General features: G+C 38.5%; 2 protein-coding genes across 2 annotated transcripts; one reads left to right on the top strand and one right to left on the bottom strand.

Annotated features, from left to right (window-relative positions):
* Positions 1-962: 962 nt before the first annotated feature.
* Positions 963-10,304, bottom strand: LOC131941889 (uncharacterized). Its single transcript, XM_059301460.1, has 5 exons — positions 10,208-10,304; positions 4,287-4,491; positions 3,544-3,750; positions 2,225-2,320; positions 963-1,069 (listed from the first exon to the last, which is right to left on the bottom strand). Exons 1-5 carry the CDS (start codon positions 10,235-10,237, stop codon positions 1,044-1,046), a joined length of 564 nt encoding a protein of 187 aa, XP_059157443.1. The 5' UTR covers positions 10,238-10,304; the 3' UTR covers positions 963-1,043.
* A 2,676-nt stretch (positions 10,305-12,980) lies between these two features.
* LOC131941884 (neuromedin-U receptor 2-like) lies at positions 12,981-14,093 on the top strand. The gene has a single exon (XM_059301453.1). The coding sequence runs from the start codon at positions 12,981-12,983 to the stop codon at positions 14,091-14,093; it is 1,113 nt and encodes a 370-aa protein (XP_059157436.1).
* Positions 14,094-19,525: the final 5,432 nt, after the last annotated feature.

Here is a 19,525-nt window from a genome sequence, read left to right as displayed (position 1 = left end):
GGCAGCCGGTCTTGCTGTCAGCTCCTTGCTAACCGGCACGGACAACAAAAGGATGTCTGCGACTTATCCACGGAAAAATTTGTTTCAAGTCCTCAACGATCGGTCACAAACAGCTGGCGGTGGTCTATAAGTGTGCGATATTTTCCGCTGTTCGTAAAGTTGGCTTGGGAGAAAACAAACGGATTAAAATATTTGTGACAGCATGTCATACAAGTTAAAACACATGTTGCGTAGGTTAAGGTCACTGGAAGGTCACACAACAAATAGGGGATTATTAGGGACTGGTCAGTAGTTGACGTCACGCATCTATCAGGGGATGTGGGGTGGGAGTTCATATTTTTCCGACTATGAGCTGTCTGAGTAGATCTAGAGGGTTCAATACATTATCTTTACACTGTCACTAACTTACATGAAATCCTGATGACACTAAAAACCAAAGCCGAACAAGATAAAAATAACTTTGTATTAAGATGACCACATCGTTTCGCCGCAAGTCGGTGAGCGCAATGAACGTGAGAAGCCCCTTCTGAAAATATTTTGTGAGACCAGCGTGACCATTGGAGTCGAACACACAGATGTTTACAGCCAACTTAGGTACAGGGAACTTATTAAAGGCATATGAACATTAGCAGCGATACAGCTAACCACCCCAACAGTTAGCAGCGATACAGCTAACCACATACAAACAGCAGCGATACAGCTTACCACATACAAACAGCAGCGATAAAGCTTACTACATACAAACAGCAGCGATACAGCTAACCACATACAAACAGCAGCGATACAGCTAACCACATACAAACAGCAGCGATACAGCTAACCACATACAAACAGCAGCGATACAGTTAACCACTCACAATCAGCAGCAATAGAGTTAAACACATGTGAGCAATGCGGTAAATACAGTTGAACATTTTCATGCGGGTTTAACCATCTTTATTTAATACACACTTTATTCATTGATCCACAGCATTGGCACTGAGCCACTTCGCTACCAGAGAGTTCGATTCCCTACATTCCCTTCAGCATTCCCTTCAGCAGTTCTAGAGTTGAGGTGCTCGGCAAATCCCTAGGGAAGAAAATCGGGACTAGTTTTTCTAAAAAATATTCTACTGGTACGTGTAATTGTTACATATTATGTTAGTGCATTTCTATATATATGAATGCGTCTTTTTAAAATAAATTTTGGTACATATAATTTTTTTATTTATTTTAGAAGATTCCAATACTTGCAAGTGATGCTAATTAGGAAACAAAATAATTTAGAACTATAGCAAACAAAAAAGAAAAAAAGACATTTTTTAAAGGAAAAATTTAGATACCGTTGTAGAATCTAGATATTACGTTTAAAGTTATAACATAATATAATAAAAATAATAAATGTAATTGAAAATTTTAAAACTTGTTCAATATTTTATTAGGTAGCACTAAATCCTGTAAAGAAACGCAATTAAAAATATAAATGCGTTTGATAGAAGCTTACATGTTTTTTTCCTATTTTGATATGTTGGAATATCTTGAGTTTTATTTATCATAAGTATAATATATTTGGTTCTAAATATTTTAAATAGAATATATTAAGTATTGATGACCTCAAATATTCTGGAAAAAAGAATTACGTAAATCATTTGAAATAGCATAAAAAAAATTCAAACCAGATTCTCGCTTTACACGACGTACCGCTTTACACCACTTACCGCTTTACACCACTTACCGCTTTACACCCCTTACCGCGTTACACCACTTACCGCTTTACACCACTTACCGCTTTACACCACTTACCGCTTTACACCACTTACCGCGTTACACCACTTACCGCTTTACACCACTTACCGCTTTACATCACTTACCGCTTTACACCACTTACCGCGTTACACCACTTACCGCTTTACACCACTTACCGCTTTACACCACTTACCGCTTTACACCACTTACCGCGTTACACCACTTACCGCTTTACACCACTTACCGTTTTACACCACGTACCGCATTACACCACTTACCGCTTTACACCACTTACCGCTTTACACCACTTACCGTTTTACACCACGTACCGCATTACACCACTTACCGCTTTACACCACTTAACGCGTTACACCACTTACCGCGTTACACCACTTACCGCGTTACACCACTTACCGCTTTACACCACTTACCGTTTTACACCACGTACCGCATTACACCACTTACCGCGTTACACCACTTACCGCGTTACACCACTTACCGATTGGGAACGGATCCAGGACAGACACACATCGCTCAGCTGTGTTGAGGCACGGACACCCTGGTCGGCTCATCCCTGGGATGGGCACGTAACAAGCTGGGGACATAGTTAATGGTAGAGGATGGGTGGGGGGGGATGGTTGGGGGGATGGGTGGGATGGGTGGGGGAGATGGGTGGGGGAGATGGGTGGGGGAGATGGGTGGGATGGGCGGGGGAGATGGTTGGGATGGGTGGGGATTGGTGGGGGAGATGGGTGGGGGGATGGGTAGGGGAGATGGGTGGGGGAGATGGGTGGGGGAGATGGGTGGGGGAGATGGGTGGGGGAGATGGGTGGGGGAGATGGGTGGGGGAGATGGGTGGGGGAGATGGGTGGGGGAGATGGGTGGGGAAGATGGGTCGGGGAGATGGGTGGGATGGGTAAGTAGAAAGCTGGGGACAGAGTTACTGGTAGAGGATGGGTGGGGGAGATGGGTGGGGAAGATGGGTCGGGGAGATGGGTGGGGGAGATGGGTGGGGAAGATGGGTGGGGGAGATGGGTGGGGGAGATGGGTGAGCGAGATGGGTGGGTTGAATACGTTTCGCATTAGTGTATACCGATGAGGATGAAGCCCGGGGGGGGGGGGGGTTAGACTGAAATCAGTCCAGTGAAAAGTTCAGTGTTGTCAGCATTTTGTTCACAGTTAAAATACCTGCGTCCACTGTTCACAAAGTGTTGGACTAGTGACGTAGGGGATGTAAAACATCGGTTGAATGTGGTCTGTGTGTCCGTCATACTGTCCAGCTTTAGTTTTTATTGAACATCTAGACCTAACATACGTTAAGCCAATCACTGGTTTTTAATTAATACTAATTTTGAATGAAGTCTGTCAGTTGAAACTTAGATACTGTTTTTATTGAGGACGAGATGACAAAATATCTCAGACAAAATATCTCAGACATAATATATCATGACAAATGATCTCAGACAAAATATCTCATTACTAAATACGTATAATATTTAATCGATTGAAAGTTCTAAATTGCTGGAGGTGGATGGGGTGATACCCCAACTAGGCACGCCACTGCACCTAATCACCAAACTGTGACCTAGGTAACTTTTTTGTCCTACATACAATGAGCCCATCAAGGCTGTCTATAGAAAAGTTCTTATTGATAACACAAACATTAAGTTCACTTTGTCAATTGTCTTTTTTTTTTTAAATCTGCGTATGTTATAGTACTAATTACAATAAAAAAGGAATAATATGCCACAAAAAAAGTTTCATTTAGAATGACAAATTTCTGACGTTTTAGTTCTATATAGTGAAAGTACAACGTACCCGAACCGCTGAGAACCCCAGCCTTACAGTACCCCTCCACCTGCCTGACCTGGTTGTAGTTTTGACCTTTGTACTGGCGGTTGTAGGGGTCGTATAGGTTTTGTTTGGGGCAGCTCTGCCCGGCCGTGGTGTCGATGGCCCACACACAGCAGGTGCCCTTGGGGCAGTCCTCGTTGGACTTACACTTCTTTAGACGTACACAGTAGCCTGCCGACATGTAGGTAGAGAAGCTTCATAAGTTCATCAGAACTTCTACGTTTGTAATGACTAAATTCAATAGATGATTGCTACATAAAATATGATGTAACAATTGTGATATTTGAGCGAAATAAGCCATTACATATTTACATACCTGATACTGAGATTACAAAATTAGTTAAATGCTATTTATTTCTATAAATAGATGGTCAGGATTTAAATCATGTAATTTAGTTGATTGGACATTACATCCGATGGCGAACTGAATTTATCTCGTGGTGGTTTTCACATGGGGAAACTAACTTTGTTCTGTACAACTTATTTTTTAGTCCAGGGATTATTTTGTAGTGAAGAGCTTACTTTATACTGTTGGACTTACTTCGATTTGTAGGACTTATTCTTAAGGACTTACTTTGTCCTGTAGGACTTACTCTGTCCTCTATGATTTACCTTGTCCTGTAGAAAATACTATGTCCTGTAGGACTTACTTTGTCCTGAAGAACTGACTATGTCCTGTAGACCTTACTTTGTCCTCTATTACTTACTTTGTCCTGAGGTGACGTTGAGCAACAGACCGACACACGTCGATGACCTGTGGGTCTCGATACAGCACTGGTCACTCCTACACGTGATGTCCGAGCACGGCCCGGGGTAGGACTGGTCGTACATGGGGTTCATGTTCTGGGCAGCCATAGGGTTCATGTTTAGGGAAGCCATAGGGTTCATATTTTGGGCAGCCACTGGGATAATCTGTTAAAAGATATGGTTGATGTCATGTCATAAAGGGTTAACATTTTGTTAAAAAAAAACAAGGTCGACATGTAAATGTGTACACTGTTTTCAGTCCTTGTATTTTTAGCGCAATTTCCATTCTGGAGAATTGCGTTTATTAACTCGTCTTTTCTGGGAATGGATGGATGGATGTATGTGTGTCCGCAGCTTTAAGTCGTATCTCCTCCTCAACGAAGCAATATCGAGGACTAGTTCCAAAAGCAATTATGTTAAGCAAGTTACGAGGATGAACATAAGCTATAAAAATTCCGGGTTTCTTTCATGGATTTCCCGGAAAAGCCAAAAAAAAACTCGAAAAAATGCAGTTTTTTGCCCATATCTCGGCAACCAGACCACTTAGCGACTTGAAACATGTACCAATTGATTCCTGCCATAATTTAGAACAATATTGCCGAAGAAAGTTTTCAAAAATATCCTTTCGTTTGGTCACAAAAAATTTTTTAAATTAATGGACACCAGCGAGAAAAGTCTCAAAGGTATTTGAGAGGTGTATAAATTCATTAAAAATCATGCACAGCGTATTTACAATTAATATGGTTATAAAATCCTGCCTGTCTGGTTTTTTTCGGACTTTACTAAAGATTGGATGTATTTGATGTTTATAATATTTTCGGTAACTAAATAAAAATTAAAAAAAAAAGCAAAAACAATTTGGTTTTCACGTGTAATGGCGACATAAACATGGCATCCTGCTATTGGATAGGCTGCCATAGATTTTATTGTACACATTGTAAGCTAAAAATAGAAAACTAGGTCATGGGGTTTTAAATTTGCATTGTTATTTAAAAACTTGATCTGCAAAGTTTTGTAAACAAATAGTTATCGATCACTAAGTTACTGTACAGCCAATCAATATTTGTCTTACGAAAGTGAAACATCCGGTTATAACTTAGGTTTGATGAAAATAAATAGAAATGTAGCCTTAAACTCAACAAATTATTTTCAAGTTCTCTGGATTTGCAACTTTTATAGCATTTATTCTAAGAATATAAAATTTCTAAATTAATTTTAGGCTTAAGTTTTTATTTTTTATTTTTTTTTACGGTCTAAATCTAAAAAAAAAACACGTTTTTATTCCATGACAACAACATTATGGAAGGAATCTCATCAACTCGCTCGCCTCCATTAAAATTTGGACCAAATTAGTAGGCATTTTATGCAATCTCACCACACGCGTCATCACGTTCGATAGCTGCGCCATCACGTTCAATGGCTGCGACGTCACGATCGGTAGCTGGGCGCGCAATGGTTTTTAGTCATGTTACTCTATTGTAAATAAAACATGTAAAATACTGAAAAAAAAATTAATAATAAACCGGGAGTGATCTCCCCTAAACTTTCTCGAATATTCTTATATAAAACAACAGGGGATGGGAACTCGGGCTATTGACATGATTTTTAATCCATTTTAAATACTTAAAGTTTTAAAAATAGAATAAAATCTCGTAGACAAAATAATTGCACGCCAAGTGAACTAGTGAACGCCAAATAAAAAAGTGCACAATAGCGCGCAATATTATTAGTACTTTAAAAATTTACATTAGTTTTTTGAGAAATCGGAAGTAGCGTAAATTACTACTTCCGGTCAACGGAAATTACTCAAAATTTAACAGAAGGTAGAGAATTAGATCTTTTACTTACATGTGAAATTTCATTTATCTATCTGAAATAGTACTCAAGTTATAGGCTTTTGAAAAATTCAAAGTAGGAAAAGTACCACTTCCGGTTATCGGAAATCGCTCAAAAGTTGATACGGATCTACGATTTTGATAAAATACTTATATATGAAATTTCATCAACCTAGCTATAACGGTACTCAAGTAATCGTGTTTACACACGGACACACACACAGACACACAGACATACGGACAGAATTGCAAAGCCCAGTTTTTCAGACTGGATTACGCATAAAACCTCTTAATTTTGATAAATCTGGATTGATAATTTTTGCCCGATTAAAATAAGTCCTCTATACTTCGGATGTGATGAAGGACTGAGGTGTAATACGGTGAAAATTGTTAAAATTTCAAGTGATTTTTGTGCACGATTACAATACTTTCTCTATACTTCGTATATACGAGAAAGTAAAAAAACGTTTTAATAACTAACCAGTGGTTTTACTAACCCTGCTCTTGATTTACGCTACGACAGAGCTATTTTTAGATAACACAAGGAAATTGCGCTAAAATTGTCACTAGACTTTTTTTAATTACTTGTTTTAATCTTTCACTGTGGCGTTGTTGGAATAAATTCAAAACTTCAAATGTTGAGTTTTTTGGGGGTTTTTTTACCACTGAAAATACATAAAACCGCGAAATACGTTCAAATTGCACTGTACAGCTTAATATTTTTTAAGTAAGTGCTTAATCACGTTATCATTTGTTTGTTGTAAATGTTAAATGACCACTGTCTAGTTTGAATACTTTACCGAAAAAGCAATAAAAATCACAAAATTTTATATATACCAAAATAATGCGGGAGCGATCTCCCTTAGACTTTCTCGTATATTCTAATACAACAGTAAGGGTTAATTGAGCTAAAGAAGTATATATGGGTGTGACAAAACTGATAGTTTTTCGAGTGCTTATAATATACTACTTTAAAATGTACTATATATAAAATTCTCATGTTGTTGTATTTTTTAATATAAATGGGAAATAACATAAATTCCTGCATCCAGTCAACGAAAATCAATCATTTTTAAGAAACTAGTGAATAAGATGTTATACATATATAAGAAGTGAAACTGTACTCTAGTTATACGTATTTTAGAAACCAGAAATAAAACTCAAGGAATGATAATATCTGAAGTCACTAAAAAAATTAACATAAATCCAACTTTTACATCTTACACTTATATAAGAAATTTCGTCTACCTAATTAAAACAATAAAGTATCACGTAAGCTGAACGCAAATCGTTCAAAAGTTTATAGAAACATGCGCATACTTTTATAAGAAATTTCGTCCACCTAACTTAAACATTTCTCACGTTATCAAAATACAAGAAGTAGAGTATATTATCGGTTATCGTAATGCGCTCATAAGTTGATAGTAAACTAAACATTTGTTACAATACTTATATATGAAATTTCGTCAACATAACTGAAACTGTACATAAAACATCATGTTAACATGACAGACGGACACGATTGCAAAATTATTTTTTTTCCGACTCAGGGATGTATAAACGTCGAGGTTTATAAAAATCTCGATTTAGCTTTCTTGGAAAACAACTAGTCCTATATACTATGTATACGATTAAGCAGGGAGGTGTTATAAACCGTCAAAATCTCATTTGATTTGTGTTCACAGTAACAATACTTTCTCTACTGTATACGAGAAAGTAAAAAAAAAACCACCGTGGTGGTGCTAGAGACGAGAGGAAACACACCAGTGAGTGAAGTGAGCGTTTATCTACAAGGGGAAAATTATCTGATCACAGATTTTTTAAAAGTGCACGTATCTCAAACGTGTATGCCCATTTAAGGAAGCTACTATTTGTCTGTATCATCTTCCTTATACTTGTGTGTCCTGTGTGCGGTCGAATAATAGTCCGTGTTGTGTTTATGAGGCCAGCGGTCAGTTGGTATCCTTCGGGGTCAGAGTTCAAGCCTGCCCGCGTTTTCCGCGCTCAAGCTGTGATAGTGGTCAGCCATGAAAGCTCCATTAGAGCTGATTGACTGAGGTGGTTACACATCTGACTTGATGCCTGGAAGGTTCGGATCCGTTTGGGTTAAAACTGCTCTGTCTTTACTCGGACTATATTCTGTACCTCTGTCTACCCTGGGCGTTAAAATATCCCTTTCTATTTACATACGTATCTCAAACCTAACTTTTCTCATCGTCTGATGATATACTTCTGCTCCAACCAAATAAAACCGAGCAGAGGTGTGTCGTATCTTTACCTCATTCGCTCCAAGGCCTGGACATCAGCAGTGGTCACGTGGTAATCCTTACCGCTACTAAAATAAATAGATTGGGCTTGTGGAATGTGAATCAACGAAACCCTTTTTTTGTGCGTGGTAAAACCATTGTAGGGCTGATATAACGGTGGGAGGAATAAAGAGGGGACATCTCTTTTCAAAAAGGAGGAGGAGGGGAGTGAGTGTGAAATCCTGAAGATCGACTATGAAAACTAACATAATTTATTTTTAAATATGGCTTATAAGATGAATATTTTATTTCAAGACTATTCTTACAGAATCGTTTCTTTTTTTTTTACAGAAGATGTGTGAACAAAACATTTCAAGACTGAAATCATCTTAATATATAAAAGACCATGTGCGAACTTCTCTCTCTGTCCGCAAAATATTTTCGCCTGATATCACATCAGAATCTGCAGCGATATATGAAGAACTTGATACGCACTTAAATTGAAAATAATATGGTAAATGTTTTAAATGTATAAACACAATTTTATTTAAAGAAGAAAATAAAAAATTAAGGCATATTCAAAAGTAGAAAAACAATTTTAATTACGAAGTGTCTACTCGGAATAAGAAGTTTCGGCAAAAGATAGTTCTGCGCATGCTCAGTGACCTATGGCTAGGGTTAGGGCTAGAATGAGGGTTAGGGGTAGGATTAGGGATAGGGTTAGGGATAGGATTAGGGCTAGGGTTAGGGATAGGATTAGGGCTAGGGCTAGGGTTAGGGTTAGGATTAGGGCTAGGGTTAGGGATAGGATTAGGGATAGGGTTAAGGATAGGATTAGGGTTGGTATTAGGGTGCTGCGGTTGTAAACACACGCATGCGCAGTACCATCGAAAACATCGCCGCTAAGGCAAGTCGTAGTTTCTCTCCATTGCGCATGCGTATCGCATGCGTATCTTATTCCGACTAGAATCGGAAAAATGTTTATAGTTGGGACAAGAACGAATTTAACAATGACGTCACTTAATGTTTATACTAGAGATGAGCACGAAACTAATGACGTCATCCTCCGATTTCAGAATATAAAGAAAGAAACCATTTCATTCAACTTTGATTTAGATCTAGATCAACGTAAGCCTACGCTATGAAATCTAGATCTATACAATACAATTTTCTCGGCCTAAACTTATAACATTAACATTATATATTTGGATTCTAGATCTAGATCTAGAGATTCTAAATTCTAGATCTAGATCTAGACTAGATCTAAATTCTAGATCTACGCAAAAACTAGACGCAGACGCTAGATCTAGATCTAGATTCTAGATTTAGACTTTATCTACTCTAGAATCTATTCAAATAATAAATTTCTATATTAAACAATTCAGCCTTAATTATTTTATAGAAATATTTGTTTGCTTAGCTATAGAATTGGCTAATTTGGGATAAAAAAATTTGAAAGAATATTAAAAATATATAGGCCTATAATTTACGTGTAACGGCAAACGATGGCTAGTATAGTTTTATTGGTAATTTAACAGCTTCGATCGTAAAACTACAAGGACTTAAAATATAGAAACAAGTATTCATCCTACTCTCTCTATATGTAACTTCAACATTGTTCAATTCAGAGAACATGAGATCCAATACGTTTCAGAAATAGTAGATCTGCAAGTTTGTTTAAGTCCAAGATCACTCTTACAATCAACTTCACATTAAATATCCTGAAATGTTGCAACATACGACGCAAATCAAAACTCAACAACTCACAAAAGCACTTTAAAGATGAGTGGTTCAACTTACCATCAAGGCGACCATCACAAAGTTAGCCATTGTGTTTGATCTGTTACAGTCTAGCAGGCAACCACGTTAGCAGACGTCTGACCATTTATATACGGCCGTTATTTTTTTTTAATGGGAGTACTAGGGGGATCAATGAGTCATAACGATTCTAATCTACGAGATGTGGCTGTGTTTGTACGAAGTATGTGCTCAAGGTTCACGATAACATACATTCATATACGTTACATACATAAATAAATAAACATACATATACATATATATACGCATACACACATATATATATATATATATACATATATATATATATATATATATATATATATATATATATATATATATATATATATATATATATATATATATATATACGCCGGAAAGCAAGGGAGGGGGAAGCGAGGCGTGCTTAAGTGGTGGTGTCCCGCATGTAGAGAATTATATATATATATGTATATATATATATATTCTTTTTTCTACGCATTGTCTTTAAATATTCGCTGAGGATGATCTATGGTATAAATTTTATAGAGCTATGTTTTGTGAGTGTAAAGAATTTTCGCGAACATTTGAATGATGACGTGTACTTACAGCTGTTTGCAAATATTTGAATGATGACGTGTACTTATAGATGTCCATGAATATTTAATGATGACGTGTACTTATAGATGTCCGTGAACATTTGAATGATGACGTGTACTTTTAGATGTTTGCAAACATTTTAATGATGACGTGTACTTACAGCTGTTTGCAAACATTTGAGTGATGACGTGTACTTATAGATGTCCGTGAACATTTGAATGATGACGTGTACTTTTAGATGTTTGCAAACATTTGAATGATGACGTGTACTTATAGATATTTGCAAACATTTGAATGACGACGTGTACTTATAGATGTCCGTGAACATTTGAATGATGACGTGTACTTTTAGATGTTTGCAAACATTTGAATGATGACGTGGACTTATAGATGTTCTCTGTTTATATAATAACGGGTAATCAATGTTTGCAAACATTTAAATGATGACGTGTACTTATAGATGTCCATGAACATTTGAATGATGACGTGTACTTATAGATGTCCGTGAACATTTGAATGATGACGTGTATCTACAGATGTTTACCAAATTTTGAACGATTATGGGCAATAGATGTTCGCAAACATTCGAATGATGACAAATAAAAATAAATATTCACAAACATTAGACTGAAGTATTTGATCAGCAGATGTACTCCAGCATTCAAATGATCACGTGATCAGGTGTATAAAGACATGACTTAAGGCTAAACATATTTGGACACAGTCTTACACGATGTAATCCGTATTGTGATCTAGATGTGCGCAACATCTGTAATAAGTATAGCGTAATGGTTTGATCGGGGTTAGTGTGGGTTGTCCTTACGGCAGTAGGTTTTGTTTAGTGCATAGTTGTCAGTGACATAGTCAGTGAATCTGTCCGTGACATAGTGAGTCTGTCAGTGACACAGTGAGTCTGTCAGTGACACAGTGAGTCTGTCTGTGACATAGTGACTTGGTCTGTCAGTGACACAGTGAGTCTGTCAGTGACACAGTGAGTCTGTCAGTGACATAGTGACTTGGTCTGTCAATGACATGGTTAGTTGTCCTGTGTAACTAATTGGTCGCAAAATTAAGAGAAGTGGCCATTTTGTGTGTCAAAATATTAAGTGTGTAGTAGGCCATCTTGAAAGGTTTGGTTTGGTGCGTCGTGTTGAACTGCGCTTCAAATAGTTGTCATAAAAGTTACTTGCTTCAAATCCTTTAATCTATCTGCTTCATGTATTCGCCCATCAAACTTGTTCAAATCGCCGATAAAATAGCCCATCAATCTAACAGGTAACACCTCTTTCAACCCGTGGATAAAGTAACTATAAAACATGCAGCTATCCGTTTCATATCACTGTGAAAAGAAGCACACTCAAGATTCCTAAACATTAGTTTACACAAATAAACGACAAGACAGCTTTTTTTTTCTTTCATGGACTGAATAATACAACTAGTTATTTTACTTCAGTGAAAAGTTCTACACTCTATAATGAACGAAATCGCAGTAGTTAATGCTGAGATTAAATTATTTTAAAATAATTTCATGTCGATGTTCAAATAATACATCGCTGTGTGATTATATACCCACCCACCACAACCATTTAATAACGATACTTGACATGTTATGATATTTACTCCATATATTTGTGTCTATCGACCGGCTAAAATCGATTCTCTTAATTACACATCTAAACTAGGGTGGTTATCAAGAATTTCTGGAATAAATTACACGTTGACTTGGCTTTTTTTCCTGTAATCTCTGTACTTATTCGTTTCTCTGGGTTTTAATTGTAAACTGATAGTTAACTGGTAATTAGTATATAATTGGACGATTGAGCGATTGATTATCTAAGCTAATTTTTTTTGTTCCCTGGTGGCTTAAATGTTGATAAAATAGCTGCAGAAATACACACCGTTATTGCTGTTGTTTGTGTAGACATCAGAGCATGGTTGGGGTGACATCAAAACTTAGCAGTGTCGCATGAATTAGCAAGAGCTAAAATGCCGAGTAAAACATTTTGTCATTTGGTGAAATAAATTGTTTTTGTGTCCATTAGAGTCCGCTGTGTGTACACCATCCTCCCATAGCCAGACATCGCAACATCAGCATTGGGGGATGGTCACATGACTAACTAAAAATATCTGTCACGTGATGTTGGAAGCACGGATTTAAGATTACAATAACACGACAGACGACATTAATATTGAAAACATGTGGGATACCACGACGGGTGACAGACGACAGACGGAGCTGTTGGAAAGCGTGACAGACGCCGCCTTGTTGAACCAAACCTCCAACGTGCTGATCTTCACCCTGCCCGAGAACTACTCTCTCCTCCTCACCGTGTTCTGTACGCTGGGGATTGTGGGTAACGTCCTGAACCTGATCGTCTTCTGCAAGCTGGGGTTCCGTGACGCCATCAACATCAGCCTCCTGGCACTGACCGTCTCAGACATCGGCTCGCTGCTGACCCTGCAGTGGATGATGCTCTGCTACTACCCCCCGTTCTTCACCTCCGACCTCCCGTTCGACTCTCGCGAGATCGAGAACATCACCGGAAGTTGGCCTCGCATTTGTTTCATCCGGGTCACCGGTTTCGTCACAGCCTATTTCACCATAGAGCGCTGCGTCTGCATCGCCCTGCCACTTCAAGTCAAACACATCCTCACCCCTTCCAGAACGTTCTGCGTCAACGTGTTCATTTACCTCTTCATGATCGCCAGCGTTCTTCCCATCTTCCCCGTGACGTCATTCGTGTGGAGGTCATCCCCCCTCACAAACCGCACAATCCTGGGTCTCAGGTTCGAAGATTCCAGAGATCACGTGGCCAGCCTGCTTTACGCACTCAACAGCTTCTACGGACTGGTCACGTTCGTGATCATCATCCTCGCCACGTCAGTCCTGGTCGTTCAACTCAACCGGATGTCAAAATGGCGCCAAAAATCCGCGCCGGCCAATCAGACGCAATCGATATCGACGAGAGATCGAACCGTGACGAAGATGGTGACGTTGGTATCCACGGCTTTTATCGTCTGCTTCTCGCCTGGCACCGTGTCCTTTGTCTGCACGCTGCTGAGTCCCGAGTTCCGTCTAGACGGCCAGTACAAAGACGTGCTGCTCGGCTTGGTGTTTTCCGGCGAGTTCCTGGAGACTGTCTACTCCTGCACAACTTTCATCATTTACCTAAACACTAGTTCTAAATTTAGAAATGCTTTCATGGCTATGATTGTGTGCACTCCGCAAAAGCCGAAGAAGTTTCCAGACGTTTCCCAGCGCTTTAGACGGAATGACACGGACGTTGACTTGAGATCAGAATCAGACTAATGTTTGTGTCACGTGATCTGTTGAATTTTAATTACATGCCTGAGTCTCTGGTCTCTATAAGTCAATAGATCTAGCATGAACGGACTTACACAACATTAAGTATAGATCAGATTAAGGCGTGGTCGAATTGTAGAGCTTACGGCTGAGATAGTTCGGATCCCGTGTTCGAGTCTTTATAATTTCACTGAGTCCGCCCAGCTCTGATGGATAGCTGACTCCCATTATGGAAACAAAGTCAGCTGGGCATAGCGCTGATCACATTATCCCTTCGAAAGTCGAGGTCACTAAAACAGATGAGCTCTGATTCATCTGTCCCTATGTGTCTTGGGCACGAACGGAAAAAGATGATGATACATCTATATGACAGATCGCTGGATATATTTAAATAAAACTAGAGAGTGTAAAATTAAACTGATGTTCGTAATAAAGAATTCAGAGTAGACGTTGCTTGAAACATCAATTAATTAATAATGTGTTAGTTCAATATTGTGTTACTTCCTCATGTAATCATGTAATTATTTGTTACTTCCTGGAGCAATAATTTGTAACAAACGTGTGTAGATACGTCATTAATAAAACAAGACGCATCACTATATTGTCACTTACAATGCGTCGTATCCATGATAAACATACACACCTAACATTCATCTCCCACCTTCAACATACACACCTAACATACATCTCCCACCTTCAACATACACACCTAACATACATCTCCCACCTTCAACATACACACCTAACATACATCTCCCACCTTCAACATACACACCTAACATCTCCCACCTTCAACATACACACCTAACATACATCTCCCACCTTCAACATACACACCTAACATACATCTCCCACATTCAACAGACCTGAGATTTCCCATTGTATCAGTGTATTATGAAAACGATTTCTAGATTTGTTTTTCATTGGCATGAAGCAGGAAAACTCGGTCTGTAAACTGTTGAACTGTCTTCACCTCTAGTTAAATATCATCCCATGTTTGTGTGTGCATGCTCTCCCCTTGATTGAACTTTGAAACACAAACACATGAACCCCAAACGGGTTCTAGATCGAGGCTACGTCACGCCATCACCCCGCGCTACGTCATAAACCGCGGCGCTTGCCGGGAATGAAGCCATCAAGTGGGGGCTAATTTCGGTGATTTGCGGTGTTTTCCTGCGTCTGCACAGTTTTGATGAGCCCATACGTCACAGCTCGTGCAGAACGGAAGCCGGGAGTCTTTGAGCCCCAGCGGCCGTTAACGGGGTATCATTAAAATCTGCCGTCTCCGAGAGACCGCGAGTGCAACTCTCTGGGCCTGCATCCCAGCAGACAGGAACGTCGTAAAATATCAACAGAAATCTAAAAATAGATTTCATTTCTCGTCTTACCCCCCCCCCCCCCCCAACACACCCAACCCATACCCACACCTCGCTAGAGTTTACTTGGAATCGATATATTAAAGAAAACATGTATGTGTTATGTCAAATGTGATTCAAGTTCTTTAAATTACATGTCAGCGATTAAGGTATTCCCTTCATAAGCTGTTCAACGCTGGGAAAAAAGTTTTAAAGACTTGGAATAGCATATGACTAATTTTTAAAGACTTGGAATAACATATGACTAATTTTTAAAGACTGGGAATAACATATGACCAAGTTTTAAAGACTTGGAATAACATATGACTAATTTTTAAAGACTTGGAATAGCATATGACCAATTTTAAATACTTGGAATAGCATATGACTAAGTTTTAAATACTTGGAATAGCATATGACCAAGTTTTAAAGACTTGGAATAGCATATGACCAATTTTAAATACATGGAATAGCATATGACCAAGTTTTAAACACTTGGAATAGCATATGACCAAAGTCGATTTATGCAGTTGCACAAATAGGAAAAAGATAAGCAATAAAAAATGTAATTATGTGGTGAGAAAAAAAATTAAACAGGATAGTTTCTACCGCTAAATTTTTTTACTTTAATTGTCTAGTATGTTATCTCTACCACCAGGTTGTATAAACGTTACAATAACGAGTTTCGTGAAAGATGCAATATACGACATAGCTTGAATAGGATTCGTACATGAAATATACGAGGACTGAGCTTGACGTTACGCATATTTCTTTTTACACCCCCCCCCTCCAATTCACTAAACGCCAGCCACATTCGTTACATAATTACCGCCCCTACCTAGCCTTGACTTTAAGCTAAAACCAATATTTCCAAATTCCAGAATGGCCTGGAACCCCTAACGAAACCCATCTCGGCATCCCATCATTCCAGCCCGCGGCCCCTGTTCTACCGCATCACTCGGCCAGGCACGAAAGCCCTCGTCGCCCGGCTTAAAAACGAATCTTTTATTTGCGCGTCTCTCCCTTCAGGAAGTCCCGCACCTAATAAGTGCGCATGCCTACCCAAGACTTCCGTCGCGTAGATCCCGTCAACACCTCGTTTCTATGATTTACACCCGACACAAGTTTAGAGGTGGCAACACCGGAGACCGCACGCGAATTTGAACAGCGCGAAGACCTTAAGTACCGGAGTACGATCATCTAGACATTCCATAATGCTGAAACCTCAGGTCCTGTTCTCTAAGATAACTATGTCAACAGTTTAAAACTTTAAGTGGTTTTGACAAGGTCTAGCCTCAGCTTTGCATTGTTCTCGTATTATCAATTATAATTAACAGAAAAGCTAAGAAAATACCCGAAGTGAATTTTATTTTTATTTTAGGTGTAAAAACAAGCAAGACAGTCAACAGTCATCTCGGGTGTGTTTACCTACATACCGCCCGAGGGGTGCGAGGGTGCCCGGGGGTATCAGTTCCAGAAGCACCCATTGTCTTGCTAGTTATCACCCCAGTAATCTGAGGGCTTGTTTGCTCCGATGCCGTGTTTATCATCGGCTGAGGGGGACGCGTTTGTGTAACGGCTAATTACCGCGTGCGAAATATCTCGATTGTGTTCACCGCTAGCAAGTGCGTGTTGTCTTTCCTCGTGTATAGTAGTGTCGGGGAGGGGGGGGACGTGTAACGTGAAGGTGGGGGGTGGTTCAGGTCACATGGTTATGACTGGGGGTTCAAATCACGGGGTTGTAGGGTTAGGTTCAGGTCACGTGATTGTGGGTAAAAGATCACCACACAACATCTACCATCACCACACAACATCACCATCACAACCAACCTTCACCACACAACATAACCACAAACCTTCACAATCACCAAGCACATTACCACTACCACATCCATATCTACGATCATGAACTACCATCTATATAACCCACCAAAGAACGACTGCGACTAACCTTAGATGTGGGTGGTTGAAATTTTGAATTAGGTAACGAAAAAAATTGGCCTGATGCTAATTGATTTTAATTTAATTTAATGTCTGTTATAAGAAGGTGATCCTTTTAAAAATATTTAACAGAAACAATTAATATAATGTCTCTTTACTCATTAAAAATAATTGCCCAGCCTAAATAACTGTCCATATTTCAGTAGACGTTATATTTGAAGGCGTATTAGTTTCTCAGAAGTTCGCTTTAAAATTCTTTGAGTTATCTTTTCCCGAAGCAATTTTCCCCCATTACTCCGCTAACTTACTTCCCTTAGTGCGAGCAAATCAACTGGGTAACAGCAATTAAGAAGTGGACACAATTCCGAGATGTATTTCCAGATTACCTCCCCCTGTCGGCGCTAACAGCCGCCAACGGCTGACGGCAACTTATCAACTGGGTCGTCTGCTACCCGTGTGACGTCAGCGGTGTTTCACAATACCGCAGAATAAATAAAAAATGTACTATTCTTTCATTTGTGGTTTAGAAAATATTCAAAAAGAAAATATCCAAAAAGAATATATTTTTGTACATTTATAAAGACTCTAAAGGTTTGAAGATTTTAAATTTATTGAAAGATTACTATTTAAATTCTGACCCCTTTACTGTCAGAACTGTCTGCAACACAAGACCGTATCTTCTGCACCAAGCTGACCAAACTTCTTGATCAAACAACCCTTTCACAAATATCTACCGGACCAGACGGCTGTAGAACGTCAAACAAAAGTTTCATGCTTTTCTTGATAGACATTTAAATAGTAGTGCATTACAAAAGCAAAGAAAATACCCGAAGTGAATTTTATTTTTATTTTAGGTGTAAAAACAAGCAAGACAGTCAACAGTCATATCGGTAGTGTTTACCTACAATTTTTAAGAAAATTATTTATTCTTTTACATTTTAGTGCATTATTACATAAAAGCGTGTTATTAAACCGTTTTTTATGATATTTTCTTCAAATCTTGTAATTGGTCTTTTGACGCAGCTCACGCTTGCTAAAACCTGCCCAACTGTACACACATCCAACATAAGTATCTAATATATAAAGCCAAAGTCTGTATGTAATAAATTTGTCGTTGACATACTTGGATGGATTTAAGTGTTAGACTATTATCGTGCTCATACTCTAAATTTATGAGTTAAAAAATTACTATTGAAAGTGTTGGGAAATAATTTTCATTTTCCAAACTGATAGTAATAATTGTCGGCATGTTCATTAAACACAATTTTAAAAAAATAGCAAAATTTCTAATTATGTCTGAAAATTATTTATATTTAGTCCTTTAGCACTTACTTCCCTTTGATAAATTAGGAAAACACAATTACTTTCCTTTATAAAACATCGCATTAGTGGAAAAGAATTTACTTTTTATTACTTTGTTTTGGTGTTGGGAAAAAAAATAATTACATAATTAGCGGGGATTGATCAAGTGCAAATGTTGTAGGTATTTTACGAATAAGCTTGGAGTATTATAATTGTTCATTTTGTTTGGCACCTACGTTCGTTTAAGTGAGTGCAAAAGACTATGAATAAGTTGGGGTACTATAGTCGATTATTAAGCTGAAACGGGCTAGACTGTGAGCTCTTTGCGTTTATGTTCGCGTTAGTGATTTCGTTTTGATTTGGTTCGTTTTTGTTCTTTCTTTTTTCGTTTGTGTTTTTTTCTTTGGGTTTGTGTTTGTATTTGTGTTTGTGATTGGTTTTGCGTTTGGATTTGGATTGTTTTCGTTTGCTTTTTCGTTTGTTTGTTTTCTTTGTGTTCGTATTGGTGTTTGTGGTTGTGGTTGGGTTTGTTGTTAGGTTTTTGTTTTCGTTTGTATTTGTAATTGTGTTAGCGTTATGTTTGCGTTTTGTTGTTTTGGTTGGTTGTGGTTTGGGTGGGCAATGCCGGGTTTATGATGATTACTAAACACACAGGTGATGGTCTTTAACAGAAAGGTTTTTCACCGAAGCCAGAGCAGGGCCTGGCCGGGACGGCTAGTTTCATTCTATTTTCTTTAGTCAAATCAACGCTAGTTATTGTAAGGCGGTAGGCCTACTTAATTCTTACCGTTTTTATAATTTATCCTGCGAGTAACAAGGTGACAACATACAACAGATAAC

This window comes from Physella acuta, unplaced genomic scaffold (assembly GCF_028476545.2).
Source record: "Physella acuta isolate Inbredline_101_S28 unplaced genomic scaffold, ASM2847654v3 ptg000376l, whole genome shotgun sequence".
In the NCBI taxonomy this organism is placed as follows: Eukaryota; Metazoa; Mollusca; class Gastropoda; family Physidae; genus Physella; species Physella acuta.
This window is presented reverse-complemented; position numbering and strand designations above follow the sequence as displayed.

Bases quoted from the DNA above. Each gene is read 5' to 3' on its own strand.
- LOC131941889 (XM_059301460.1), bottom strand. From the start codon at position 10,237: ATGGCTAACTTTGTGATGGTCGCCTTGATG. The intron at 2,321-3,543 runs GTACGTTGTACT...CTATGTCCCCAG, and splicing joins TGGGGTTCTCAGCGGTTCGG to CTTGTTACGTGCCCATCCCA. The intron at 1,070-2,224 runs GTAAGTGGTGTA...TTTCTTCCCTAG, and splicing joins CCTGGATCCGTTCCCAATCG to GGATTTGCCGAGCACCTCAA.
- LOC131941884 (XM_059301453.1), top strand. From the start codon at position 12,981: ATGTGGGATACCACGACGGGTGACAGACGACAGACGGAGCTGTTGGAA.